Consider the following 15,602-nt stretch of genomic DNA (forward strand, 5'->3'; position numbering starts at 1 on the left):
GTAGAGGTGATGAATAGATTCAAGAGATCAGATCTGGTAGATAGAATGCCTGAAGAACTACAGAATGAAGGTTCACAACACTGTACAGGAGACAGTCACCAAAACTATCCTCAAAAGAAATGCAAGAAGGCAAAGTGGTTGTCTGAGGAGACTTTATAAACAGCTGAGGAAAGAAGACAAATGAAAGGCAAGGGAGAAAGGGAAAGACAAACTCAACTGAATGTAAAGTTTCAGAGAATAGTAAGGAGAGAGAAGGCCTTCTTACATAAACAATGAAAGAAACAGGAAAACAATAGAATGGGAAAGACTATATATAGAGATCTCTTCAAGAAAACTGCAGATAGCAAGGGAACATTTCATGTAAGAATGGGCATGATAAATGACAGAAATGGTAAGGACCTAAAACAGATTAAGAAGAGGTGGCAAGAATATACAGACCTACTATACAAAAAAGGTCTTAGTGATCCAGATAACCATGATGATGTGGTCACTTACCTAGATCCAGATATCCTGGATTGTGAAGTCAAGTGGGCCATAGGAAGCATTATTATAAACAAAGCTAATGGAGGTGAAAGAATTCCAACTGAGCTAGTTCAAATCCTAAAAGATGATGCTGTTAAAATGCTGCACTCAATAAGTCAGCAAATTTGGAAAACTCAGCAGTGGCCACAGCACTGGAAAAGGTCAGTTTTCATTCCAATCCTAAAGAAGGGCAATGCCAAAGAATGTTCAAACTACCATACTATTGTGGTTATTTCATATGCTAGCAAGGTTATTGTTCAAAATCCTTCAAGCTAGGCTTTAGCAGTGTGTAAACCGAGAACTTCCAGATGTACGAGCTGGGTTTCAAAGAGGCAGCAGAGCCAGAGACCAAACTGCCAAAATTCACTGGATCATGGAGAAAGCAAGCAAGCAAATTCTAGAACATCATCTACTTCTGCTTCATTGACTATGCTAAAGCCTTTGACTGTTGATCACAACAAACTGAGTAATTCTTAAATAGCTGTGAATACCAGACTACCTTGTGTGTTAGTCTCTCAGTTACGTCTGACTTTTTGCTATCTCATGGACTGTAGCCCAGGCAGGGTCCGATGTCCAAGGAATACCAAATCACCTTACACCTGTCTCCTAAAAAAACCTGTATGTGGGTCAAGAAGCAACAGAACTTGACATGGAAAACAGACTGGTTTGTTTCATGGGACCAATGGAGTGGTTCAAAGTTGGGAAAGGAGTACAACAAGGCTGTATATTATCACCCTGTTTATTTAACTTATATTCAGAGTACATTATGTGGATTGCCAGGCTAGATGATTCGCAAGCTGGAATCAAGATTGCTGGGAGAAATATCAATAACCTCAGATATGCAGATGTTACCAGTGTAATGGCAGAAAGTAAAGAGCAACTAAAGAGCCTCTTGATGAAAGTGAAAGAGGAGAGTGAAAAGCTGGCTTAAAACTTAACATTCAAAAAACAAAGATCATAGTATCCAGTCCCATCCCTTCATGGCAAATAGATGGAGAAAAAGTGGAAACAGTGACAGATTTTATTTTCTTGGGCTCCAAAATTACTGTGGATGGTGACTGCAGCCACAAAATTAAAAGACACCTTTCCTTGGAAGGAAAGCTATGACAAACCTAGACAGTGTATTACAAAGCAGAAACATCACGTTGCCAACAAAGGTACATATAGTCAAAACTATGGTTTTCCCAGTAGTCATGTATGGCTGTGAGAGCTGGACCATAAAGAAGGCTGAGCTCCAAAGAATTGATCCTTTTGAATTGTGATGCTGGAGAAGACTCTTCAGAGTCCCTTAGACTGCAAGGAGATCAAACCAGTCAATCCTAAAGGAAATCAACCCTGGATATTCATTGGAAGGACTGTTCCTGAAGCTCTAATACACTGGTCACCTGATGCTAAGAGTTGACTTATTGCAAAAGACTCTGGTACTGGGAAAAACTGAGAGGAGGTAGAGAAGGGGGTGGCAGAGTTTGATATGGTTAGACAGCATCACCAACTCAATTGACATGAATCTGGGCAAACTCCATGAGATAGTGGAGAACAGAGGAGCCTGGTGTGCTACAGCCCATGGGGTCACAAAGAGTCAGACATTGCTTAGTGACTGAACAACATCATCAACATTCTTGGTGAAAGTAAAAAAAATCTGTCTCTTAAAAACAAAAGGAACTTTTTGGCCAACCCAATAAATGCCAGGTACTAATATAAAAAGAGATTAGGTTAAATGAGTGAATTAGGCTTATAATTCAATGAAAAATTCTATTTTACCATTTTAAAGTTAGAAAAACCATTGACCAAAAATATGGAAAAATATCAAATAAGATAAATAACTTTCAAATAAGAGTTTGAGAGTCTTCCACAAACGAACTTACTTACAAAACAGAGAGAGGTTCAGAGACTTAGAAAGCGAACTATGGTTGCTGAAGGGAAGGGACAGTTAGGGAGGTGGGGATGGTCAGGTACACGTTATATTTAAAATGGATAACCAACAAGGACCTATTGTATAGGACATGGAACTCTGCTCAATGTTATATGGCAGCCTGGACAGGAGGGGGCTTGGGGGAGAATGGATACATGTATATGCACGGCTGAGTCCCTTCATTGTTTACCTGAAACTATCACAACATTGTCAAACTGGCTATACTACAGTTCAAAATGAAAAGTTTAAAAAAAAGTTTGAGAGTCTTTTAAGAAGCAAAGTTTTAAAATACTTCAGTAATATCTCAATTTAAAAGGCAGATGTTTTACATTATACTTTGTCTAAATTTTTGCCTTTTAGGAAAAAAGGCAACAGAATAATTTTTTGCTGTACCCCATTTGAGATTTCTTTGAAACGTTATACACAGAATACCATTCATTTTTCTTTTCACCTCCTATTTATGTGGACTTTCTATAACCCAGTCCTTCTCAGTTTGAGATCATCAACTTAAAATAATCACTCATATATATATAGTTATAGTAATATATGAACCTCATGGTAGGCATAAACCAAAAATCTATAATAGAGATGCACACAAAAAAGAGAAAGGAATTCAAACTCAACTACTACAGATGGTCATCAAATCACAAGAGAAGAGAGCAAGAGAAAAAAGGAACAAAAGAGAACTATAAAAATAAGCTGCAAACAAGTGACAAAATGTCAGTAAGTATTTACCGATCAGTAATTACTTTAAATGTAAATAGACTAAAAGCTCCAATAAAAAAGACAAAGTGGCTGAATGAGTAGAAAACAAGATACACATTACCGCCTGCAAGAGACTCACTTCACATCTACAAACACACACAGGTTGAAAGTGAAAGGGAAATAGATTTTCCATGCAAATGGAAGAAAAAGAAAGACAGTAAAAAGACCAAAAAGGGCACTATAAAATGATAAAGGTATCAATCTGGAAAGAATACATAGCGAGTGTAAATGCAAAGCATTCAACATAGGAGTATCCAGATACATAAAGAATGTATTAATAAACATTATGGGAGAAGTTGACAATAATAGTAGGGGGCTACACCCCAATTACATCAATAGCCAGACCATCCAGACATAAAATTAATTTGAAAACACTGGTCTTAGATGACACATCAGACCAGACAGAACTGAACATATATGGAATATTTCATCAAAATAGCGGAATACACGTTCTTTTCAAGTGTATATGAAACAATCTCCAGGACAGATCACATGCTATGCCACAAAATAAGTCTCAATAAATTTAATATGACCAATCATATTAATATAAAGCATCTTTTCTGATCACAATGCTATGAATGTGGAAATCAATTATAAGAAAAGAAGCATAAACACAAACATGTATTTTAAACAACATGGTACTAAACAATCAATGGGTCTCTGAAGAAATCAAAGAGGAAATTAAAAAAAATATCTATATACAAATGAAAATGCAAATACAATGACCCAAAATCTATGGGATGTAGCAAAAGCAGATACAAGACTGAAATTAAAACAAGTCTAGGGATTTCCCAGGTGGTCCAGTGGTTAAGAATCTGCCTGCCAATGCAGAGAACAAGGGTTGGACCCCTGGTCTGGGAAAGAGTCGGACATGGCTGAGTGACTGAACTGATTGACTGACTGACTGAGTGGGAAGGTCTCACATGCCATGGAGCAACTAAGCTGGTGCACTGCAACTACTGAGACCACATGGTCAAACTAGAGAGTAGCCCCTTCTCACAGCAACTAGAGGGAAAGCCAGTGCAGCAATGAAGATGCAGCACAGCCAAAATAAAATAAATAAGTCTACTTCAGGAAAGAAGAAAATTTTCAAACAAGTCATCCAACCTTGTACCTAAAGGAACTAGAATATAAGAAACAAAAACTAAAGTTAGAAGTTTGAGCAAACTCCAGGAGATTGTGAAGAACCGGGAAGCCTGGCATGTTGCAGTCCATGGGGCTGCAGAGAGTCGGACCTGACTGAGCAATGGAACAACAAAAGTTAGTAGAAATCATAAAGATAACAATGGAAATGAATGAAACAGAGACTGAAAAAAAAAAAGATAATGGAAAAAAGAGTTGGTTCTTCGAAAAGAAACAAAATTTATAACCTTTAGTCAGATACATTAAAAAAAAAAAAGAGCCACATAAAATCAGAAATGAAAAAGGTTAAATTACAACTGATGCCACAGAAATATCAAGAAATATGACAGATTACTATGAACCATAATATGCCAATAAAACGGACAACCAATAAGAAATAAATACCTAGAAACATACAATCTCCAAAGACTGCACAAGGCAGAAACAAAATATGAACAGATTAATCACCAGTAATGAAATTTAATCAGTAGTATAAAAACTCCCAACAAACAAAAGTCCAGAACTAGATGGCTTCACAGGTGACTTCTACCAAACATTTACAGAAGAGTTAATACCCATCCTTCTTAAACTATTCCAAAAAATTAAAGAGGAAAGGTCACTTTCAAACTCATTTTACAAGGCCAGCATTATGCTGATACCAAAACCATAGAAAAATACCACAAAACAAAATTACAGACCAAAATGCTTGAAGAACACATATGTAAAAAAATCTTCAGCAAATTATTAGCAAACCAAATTCAACAATACATTCACAGAAGGATCATATACCATAATCAAGTGAGATTTATTTGAGGCATGCTAGGATGGTTTAATATACACAATCAATGTGACACACCATATAAACAACTGAAAACTAAAAAGTACATTATCTCAATAGATGCAGAAAAAGCTTTCAGCAAAATTTAACATGCTTTTATGATTAAAAACAAAAAACTCTCAACAAAGTGGGTAGAGATAGAACGTACCTCAACATAATAAAGGCCATATATGACACATCACAGCCAACATCATACTCAATGGTGAAAAGCCGAAAGCAATGTCCTCTTAAGAGGATTAAGACAAAGATACTCACCCTCACTACTTTTATTCAACATAGTACTGGAAGTCCAAGCGATGGTAATCAGATTAAAAAATAAATAAAAGGAATACAATTTGAATGGAAAGAAGTAAAATTGCCAACCCTGACATACTATATACAGAAATTCTTAAAGACTCCACCAAAAAACTATTGCAACTAATACATGAATTCAGTAAAGTTACATGATATGAAACTAATATACAGAAATTTTCTGCATTTCTATATACTAATAATGAACTATCAAAAAAGACAAATTAAGAGAGCAATACCACTTAAAATTATATCAGAATGAATAAAATACATAGGAATAAATCTAACCAAGGAATTTTGAAAAAGACTTGTACTTAGAAAACTGTAAGATACTGACAAGGAACTGAAGATAACAAACAAATGGAAAGATCCACCATGCTCAAAGACTGGAAGAAATTAAGATGGTAACAACCCCATAAGCAAGACAGCAAAAGAAGCACAGATGTAAACAACAAACTTTGGAACTCTGTGTGAGAAGGTGAGGGTGGGGTGACTTGAGAGGACAGCGCTGAAACATGTATATTACCATATGTGAAACAGATGACCAGTCCAAGTTTGATGCATGAAGCAGGGCACTCTAAGCCGGGGCACTGGTACAACCCAGAGGGATGGGATGGGGAAGGAAGTGGAAGGGGGTTCGGGATGTGGTGACACATGTACACCCAAAGCTGATTCATGTCAGTGTATGGCAAAAACCACCACAATATTGTAAAGTAATTAGCCTCCAATTAAAATAAATAAATCATTTTTTTAAAATGACCATACTACTGTCCAAAGCAATCTGCAGGTTTAGTGCAATCCCTATTAAAATACCAACAGCATTTTTCACAGAACAGGAACAAACTGTACAATCTGTATGGAAACACAAAAACACCCAAATAACCAAAGCTATCTCTAGAGAGAGGGGGAAAAAAAAAAAAAAAGCATGGAGGTATCATGCTCCATGATTTCAAACTAAGTTGACCCTTGAATAATCATATATATCTTCTCTGCCTACCTAGGTTAAAAAAAATCCTTAAGAATAGGAACCAAATATGAAATTGTTTTTGTATCATCTACAGTGTCTTATTCAGAGATGAATGTAAAACTCAAATGGTTTTAATATCAATATAGAACATTAAAGGATAAAAAATAAAATGTAATTGAAATCACATTATAATAATTACAGGAAAAAAGATTCATGATTTTTCATTTTTAATCTTTTATTACCTGATAGTGAAGAAAATGTTCATTTTTATAGAGTCCTCAATGTTTGTTATAATGAGCTTAGATTTCAAGTTGCTAGTGATTCCAACATAGTTACTGATTAAAATGTTAAGTATTTTACCATTCTGCAGTTCTCTATTGGTTCCTGTTCAGTATACTTTATCTCTTTGAGAATGTGTTTAACAACCCACACCTACTAGAAAAGGCTATTTCAAATTAATGCAGCACCACTATCAATAGGGGCAAAGAAAGTTAATTATATACTACCACAGTATCATTAAGTTACTTAATAGTTTTTCTATAAACACATACCAAATACTCACACTTACCTCTTTCAATTATAAAAGCAGCTAATGAGTTGCTACATTTCAGATAGTCTGATTGATTAGAAATTAGTTGACTAAATGTTTCTTTAACAATCTGTGAAATCTTTGCAAACTGAATATGTCTCCCTTCTAGAAAAAAAAATCAAATGCAACATCAATTTGAAGAACACTGTGCTTTATCCCAGAGGCCAGAATAACCTTTCAACTGAATGAGTTAATTTTCAGAGGTATGTAAGCAAATGTACAATTTATGTCATGACTGAGATTTTAAAGTATTCCATTCTAAAAGTATACAAGTTATTGAGCTGTTGGATAGATTTTTGTTTAAAAAAAAAAAAGAAGTGCAAGTATTACAAATTAATTACTGACTTGTATTTGATACAATATTGAAAAGTCATTCAGGACAAAAGACAATTCTCTTATAAGGGACTGTCCCACACTGCCTGATAAGCACGATGTCAATGAAAACCAACAGTCTTCCCTAATCACTGTGATAATCAAAATATACTCCTTAGTATTTGCCCCACTGAGAACCACTGAAAAGCACTAAACACTTAAACTCTTGATATAGTTCCATGTTCCTACAAAAACAAAAAAAAGCAAAAAAAAAAAAACAAAACGAAAAACCCAGACTTTGAAAGGAGATAAAGGTAGTTTAAAGTAATTAGGATTACTACAGAATAGCTATAACCAAGGATATACATCAAAACTTACCCACAGACTTTTTAAAAAATATGAAAGTTTTGAGGTTCTGAGATAGGACCTTGGCCACCTATTGCTTTGTGTATATATGCTTGTGTATCCCCAGGGAAGAATCATTATTCTAGAGAATGAGAGGTTGCAGAATCACTTAATAGAGTATTTCTCAAAGTTTACTTGTTTACTAAGCCACTGAAAGTTCCTGATGTTGCATGATGGCTGCTAAGTAGTCTTATCAAATGGTTTGCAGTCCATGATATCTTCGGAGGAAAAAAGTAATGACACAATTTTGCTCTCATGCATTGCATATATATGAAACCCATACTTTCATAGAAATTCTTCTTACCTGCTTAATAAATATATTAAAAAGGCACACAAATGATAAAAATTTTAACATTATTAGTCTTAGTACAACTAATCTCAGTTAGGCCATTTACAAGTTTATTTATATTTGTCAAACTTGAATTTCTCTTTGTTAATACTGTCAATGCTCTCTTAGCAAAAACAGGTAAAGTCACATCAAAAAGAGTTAAAGAACTTCATAAATACAATCATAAAATGAAATTCTGAGGGAAAGAAGAATGAACTACTGGTTATATTCTTTTATCTAACTACAAAGTGTGAAGGTGCAAGTTATTATAATTGCATGCTAGTATATATTTCATTTAACTTTGCAAAACCATTGTGTGGCATAAAAATTAGTTTTTGGTGTTAGTAAAAGTGTATAGTGTATAGTAAAAATATGAATGAGAAGTATTCAGCAACTTGGCTCTGTTTATCACCAACATCTTATGATACAGGAGAAGCATACTCACTTAATGATATTTTAAAATGAAACCTTTTTTTCACTCCAACAGCAATATAAAAGGTGTACATTCAGAAGTCTTCCTCTCCAAATGCAACCACTATTATCAGGATGGATATTTTGACGAACAAAAATATAAACAAATAAATAAAAACATATACTACTTAAAAAAATTAAAACTGGGCATGCTAAAATCCACTCTGCAACTGGTCTTGGGCATCATTCAAAGGTAGACATTAGTGCTACCTTCCTTCTTAATGGTTCCAAAGAATGAATGTAATTTGCTTCATCACATCCTATATGGTTGGGCTTCCCTTGTGGCTCAGCTGGTACAGATTCTGCCTGCAATGCGGGAGACCTGGATTTGATCCCTGTGTGGGGAAGACCCCCTGGAGAAAGGAAAGGCTACCCACTCCAGTATTCTGGCCCGGAGAATTCCACAGATTGTATAGTCCATGGGGTCGCAAAGAGTCGGACAAGATTCAGTGACTTTGATTTTGACTATATAGTTAGCAATTATTTTGTGCAATGACACAGAACAGAAAAACACACTGCAATTAATACTGACAGAACAAGAATTATGTGTGTGGCAGGACAATGTTTCACTGCATATAAAAAGGTTGCACCTAAATATTATAAAGAACATTTAGAAGTTAACAACATACTGATACAGCTCTTGATTGTAACTGATTGTTGAAGGAAATAATGAATCCTGTGACTATAAACAAATCTTTGCTACTAAATGGATCTCTTATTAGCATGCATATGAATAAGGAGCAATACCATTTTTCCTATACATGTGTGCTGCTTGCTGAGGAAATAAAATGTTCTCACAAATCATTGGACGTGAAGGATGAGATAAAGCATTACATATATGATGTTAACACCATTTCCTTGATTTCCAGTTGCTAATTTCAAGTGATCCTTAGTATCATAAGGAACCTGAATCTATCTTCAGAACCAAAATATCATTATATTAAGTGAAGATACAGTCCAGTAAAAATATGGCAAAGTAGACAGGTTGTGAGAAAAATGATACCTTCCATAACTGGCCCAAAAGGAGCTGTTCAGGAGATTTTTATGTATCTCAAATCTGTTCTTCAAAGTGATAATATTCAACTCCTGTGTTTACACATAAGCCTGAAGAATGGTATTTGTCCCTCCCTTTCCTAACAGAGAACTGTTAATCTTTAACTTTTTAACTCCTTACCTGAGCCTATCAAACCTGACTCTACTCATGTATTTTTGTAAACACATTGTTAACCACATACTCAGGGTACCAGTAATCTGTATTATCTGCCCATCATCAACTTAGGATTCTTTCTACTATTCATTAAAAATGTCCATTGAAGCTGAAAAGACTAGAGCCCCTTTCAATATTAAGAGATCATTCCTGTTGAAATGATCACTCACTGTCCTTCTGTTCATCAATTCCTATGATCATTTGATCAAGTGACAATATTTGACTGAATATATTTAACTCTTGGTTGATTTTGCCTTTTGAATGTGCCTATTTCCCCTGGTCTAGTCCTTTTACTTGAAACAAGCACACAAATGTACACAGCCTTTTTCTGTCTCAAAAAGACCATGGAAAACCAAGCCTGAAAAGTGTTTTCAAATCCTAATCCTCAGACCTGGAAAGGACAAAGAAAGAAATGCTCTTCTTCATTTTAGTTTTGCAAATACTCTAAATTTTAAAGTCTGAAGTGTTACTACTATGTAGGCAATGTAGAAATTAAGGATAATTTCCTGCCTTTCAGGAGATTAACAATCGAACAGGAAAATAATACAACAGTCACCATATAGTGTTGAATAGAATAAATACTACAATAAAATAATAGTAGTTACTATTTAGTGAGCACCTACTGTGGGCCAGGCACTGATCAAGATTTTGTACATGCATAAATTAATTTAAACCTCACAATAACCCTATGAGGCAGTTATTGTTGTAGTCATTTTACAGGTAGAGAAATTATGGTGTACAGAGAAAAGTAAGTGGTTCTAGGTCACACAACTAGTAACTTCAATTGCAGTTACAGTTTTCTTGAGCTTGAGTAACAACTAACATTAAAAGAAAGTGAACAGATTATTTGAAATGAATATCCCAACCATCAAGCACCAGAAAGCCACTGGATTTCATTAATGACCAGCCCACCAAAGCACAGAATTTTCAAAAAGGCAGTTACATGATATTGATGTCATCTCTTTATAGGAAAAAAGCCACTTCTTCAATTGTTCCTCTCCAATTTTATTGTTTGTCTAATTTTTAGCAGAGTATGGAAGGAAATACTCATCTTTGTAGAAGTGTGACAGGTTTGAATAAAATACTAATGCACATTTTCATACCTATGCATATTTTAATTGTATGCTGTTATAATTTTAATTGGGTTAATCTTCTTTTAAAAATTATCATAAAGGACTTTCCTACCATAATGCACTTTTGAAACATATACTGGTTCAGGTGAAACAATAGGTTCTGCAGGGATAGGAGGAGGACCTGTAAATAAAACAAAATCATAAGGAAAAATGAAACCTAAATGTTCAAAAGGACAGGTATAATACTATTCTGTAATAAAACAACAATCCAAGAATGATAGTTTTTTCTATATACTTCTGCCAACTCTAGGCCATCAATTATCCATTAGCTCAGCCTTCTAAATGTTTTTATTATACTGAAATCAATTATACAAACACCAAATTATACATTTCTGGTTCCCTATTCTTATGCTACTATATAGCTTGCTTTGTAACAGATTCAACATTCTGAAAATCGGTTAAACCCTAGTTTAAATGCTTATGAATAATTTTATATTTACAGTAATACCAGGTGAAACATTCGTAAGACATTTGTATTTAATCTTCTATCAAAAAATTTAGTAAGCAAAAATTATCATTTTAATGTTATTTTACCAGAGTATTTTGTAGGGGAATACTTCATTCAAAGTTTTCTAAGTTATTTATTTAAATGAACTTGTTAAATGAGTAATTTAAAGATCTAAACATAATTCAGAAACAATTTCATTCTTTTGTGTCAGTAGCACAATAAAAAAAATTGACATGAAAAAAAAGTTTTCTAAGTTTTTTACCCAATTCTTTGCAATAGCTTTCTAATTTGGTTCCAAATTAGGGAATCCAGGAAAAAAAAAAAGCAGGACACTAAATCAAAGGGACAAAAATGATCGTAAAGTTTAAATGAAAAAAGTCCAGGAGCAAAGGTTCAACTAAAGTAGTTAGCATCTCTCAAGAATCATTCATAAAGACAAAGACAGTAAACAAAACTACTACTCTGGACCTCACTTTGAGTAAAATGAAAAACTGGTTGAAAACACAGAAATTAACAAAGAAGGATTCACAATGTCATCTTGGGGTTCACATTAGTTAAGTAAATGTTGACTATAGTTAGATAATACACTCTGAACTTTAGATAAGCAGAACTCTAAAAACTCAGAGGAAGATAGATTTTTTCCCATCTGTTCAGTGGGTGAAATGAAAACTAAAGATATTAATCTTGTTTATTAAGCACAAATGCTTTCAATAAATAAGAAAATGTGACTGTACAACTTGGTCTACATTTTGAAACATTATAAACAAACAGGGAAAGTATTCTTGAAAAAGAAGAACAAAGTTGAAGGACTCACACTTCCTGATTTCAAAACTTAATACTAAAGTGACAGTAATCAAAACTGTGGTAATGTCATATTGGCCAACGAAATAGAATAGAGAGTACAGAAATAAATTTTTTTTTAAGGCCTTCAAATGATTCTCAACAAGAGCACCACTACCATTCAATAGGGGAAATGACAGCTCAGTTCAGTTGCTCGGTTGTTTCTGACTCTTTGAGACCCCATGGACTGCAGCACGCCAGGCTTCCCTGTTCATCACCAACTCCCGGAGCTTGCTCAAACTCAAATCCATCAAGTTGGTGATGCCATCCAACCATCTCATCCTCTGTCATCCTCTCCTCCTCCTGCCTTCAATCTTTCCCAGCATCAGGGTTTTTTTCTAATAAGTCTAATGAGGGGAAAGAACAGTCTTTTCTAAAAATGATGCTGGAAAAACTACATATTCATATGCAAATAAATGAAGTCAGATCCCTTAGATAACACTATTATATAAAAATTAACACAATATGGATCAAAGACTCAAACATCAGAGCTAAAGCTATAAAATTCTTATAAGAAAATATGGGAAAAAGCTTCATGACACCGGATCTGGTAATGATTTCTTGGACATGATGTCAAAGGCACAGGAAACAAACAAAAAATTGACAAACTGGACTTTCTCAAAACTCAATGGACATGGGTTTGGGTAGACTCCGGGAGCTATTGATGGACCAGGAGGCCTGGTGTGCTACAGTTCATGGGGTTATAAAGAGCGGGACACGACTGAGTGACTGAACTGAACTGAAAGAAAGTTTAGTCATAATTAAAGCATTTCTATCATTCTTTGAGAAAACAATGTTGAATGTTAAAATGCTATCACTGGAGATGGGAAAATGCTACTTTAATGTTCACAAAAAAGGAAAATATAAATGTTTAGAAACTAAAAGTTGTAGCCAAAGGGCAAAAGATTTGCTAGCCCTAGATAAACATTTTGAAAACTTTTAGGGAAATGCATTTTTCATGAGAAACCAATTATAAATATCCTTTTCTAGTAATTAAATTAGAAATTGGGAAATTCTATAGATATGTTTTAACTTGATTTCAACAAAGTATTTTAATTTTTTGAGGGTATAAGATGGATCTTAAATGAGTCTAGATTCCCAGTGTTTATCACAGCCCCTGGAACACGCATGCATGTGTGTGTGCTCAGTCGTGTCCTCTTTGCACCCCCATATGGGCTATAGCCCACCAGGCTCCTTTGCCCATGGAATTAAGGCAAGAATACTGGAGTGGGTTGCCATTTTCTCCTTCAGGGAATCCTCCTGACCCAGGGATCGAATCCACATTTCCTGCATCTTGTGTATTGGCAGATGGATCTTGGGAAAACTGTCTGAAACATAGCAGATCTTCAAACCACAGATTTAGTGATTTGAATGCATGCGATGGTTGGAAAGAAACAGAGAAAATATTTCTGGGCACATACCTAAGTGGGTTGATAGTTTATAAAATCATCATATAGAGAGATTTTCCATTAATAAGCTACCAGTATATGTAAGACAGCAAAATCACATCTAGCCCTAAAAAAATTAATAAATCTGAAATATAGTGAACAGAAATATGAAAATTAACAAAATACTTTCTAAGTAGTTATTTAATCCAAACTATGACAAACTATTTTTAAAACAATGAAACAGACACATCAAATTTGAGACGTGGCAAAATAGATCACTTTTAATTATTAAATAATGGTTTTACTTAAACAGAAAAATTAAAATATATGAAATACAGATTGAACTTAAAGAACAAAATGACCTTAAGGGAAGTATTATGAAAGAAATATTACAATTAACAAGTCATAAACAAAAAAAAGTCCAGTCATAAAATAAAGTGATAATTTGAATTTAAAAATAGTCAACTATCACTGTTTAAATCAAATTTAAATGTTTTTCTTTATTGAAGTTGCTTCATTTATAGGGAAAACAAAATGTAATCTAAATGAAATCAAAACCAAAATGAATAAATTAAAAAAATCAAAAGGAATGAATACTGAAAAAAACTATTTACTGTTTACTATGCTAACACATATATTCTTCAAATTGACTAATAAGAACCTCTGTTAATTGATTATGTTACTCTTCACCAAGCACTGGTTAAAGGCTTTGCATGCATTATTTATTGAATTCTAAAATGACAGATATAGGAGGTATCTATCCTTGTCTCCATTTTTCAAATGATGAAACTAAGACTTAGGAAGGCAAACAACTTATCTGTCCAGGGACAATACTCAATACTGAGCAATCTGTTTCTGGAGTTTACACTCTCAGCCTACTTGCTATGTTACCTTAGGCCCTTATTTTCTCAAGCAATCCTAACATTATCAAATTTAACACAAGCAAACGTCACAAAAATTGCATAAAAACCTGTCCATGTTAAATGTATAGTTTAGGAACATAACAAGAATCCAATAAATTAAAGAAGAAACTAAGTTTCAGTGCTCAAACCCATCAACAAAGTTACTAGACAGTTCAGCAACAGGTTTATATCTTTGGTGCTAAAATATACAAGAGCATTTTAACTACTATCAAATAACTCAGCCATCAGCAAAGGAAAGAAATAATTCAAATTCTGCTACTTCTATCGTGCAGTTGGCAAGTAACTTCATTACTGTAAATCTTTCAGATGACTCTTTCTGGAAAATGAAACATTTTACAACATTACTTTATAATAAAAAATATTTACCTGATGTTTCTGAAATTCTTGGTTCGGGTTCATTCAGCTGTAGAAGCTCATCAAGAGCTAATTTTGCTGCATTGGATCTTGACTCCTTTTTGTTTTGTCCCAGTCCAGTCTTGTATTGAATACCATCCACCACAGCACAGAAAGCAAAATATGGTCCCAAAACATTACCTTGAAAAGTAACTCAGAATAAGTTGTACTACTTCACAGAATGATCTTGCAAAAGATGTCTGTTACATAGGAAAACATTCCAGTACAACTTCATTAAACAATCTCAACTTGACAGTTTTTCTGTAGGGCTAATACAGTTTTAAGTATAGCTGAGTGGACCCCTAAACTTGTTCTGAGGAAAACTTCAAGCAGCTAGTGTGGCTTCAGATTCAGCATCAACAATAGGGCCAACTTTAGAGTACATGTCACACACAGAGTGACAGTGTCTTGTATAATGCCTGGCAGTGGTAGGCATTCAAATGTCTATCTAATGATCAATGAAAGGGAAAATGCAGAGCATCTGGCAACATGTCTCCTTTCAAACCTCAGTACGGATGAAGCTGAATTTTTCCTGTCCTCTGAGTGCCCTGATACTCTTATAAGCTCCAGAACAGAAGGAATTCCTTTGAAGAAATCCTATGTTTCTATCAGAGTCACAGAAACAATCCAAATCCATCACAGCTTTAGGGTGCATAGTGGGGATTTACATGGGAAACCAAAACAAACAATAATAAAAAAGATATTCTAAAGAATGAAACTGTTCAATCATCCAAAATTCCCAGAAAAA

General features: G+C 34.3%; 1 protein-coding gene across 1 annotated transcript in view; it reads right to left on the reverse strand.

Annotated features, from left to right (window-relative positions):
• The window catches only part of ADAD1 (adenosine deaminase domain containing 1), a 44,806-nt gene that overhangs the window by 26,207 nt on the left and 2,997 nt on the right, over window positions 1-15,602 (reverse strand). Inside the window, exons 3-5 of the mRNA XM_052654862.1 lie at window positions 14,828-14,995; window positions 10,915-10,983; window positions 6,986-7,111 (exon numbers count right to left, since the gene is read on the reverse strand). Of these exons, the coding sequence (XP_052510822.1) occupies window positions 6,986-7,111; window positions 10,915-10,983; window positions 14,828-14,995 (363 nt within the window). The remainder of the gene's footprint in view (window positions 1-6,985; window positions 7,112-10,914; window positions 10,984-14,827; window positions 14,996-15,602) is intronic.

This window comes from Budorcas taxicolor, chromosome 17, assembly GCF_023091745.1.
Source record: "Budorcas taxicolor isolate Tak-1 chromosome 17, Takin1.1, whole genome shotgun sequence".
NCBI classification, from domain to species: Eukaryota; Metazoa; Chordata; class Mammalia; order Artiodactyla; family Bovidae; genus Budorcas; species Budorcas taxicolor.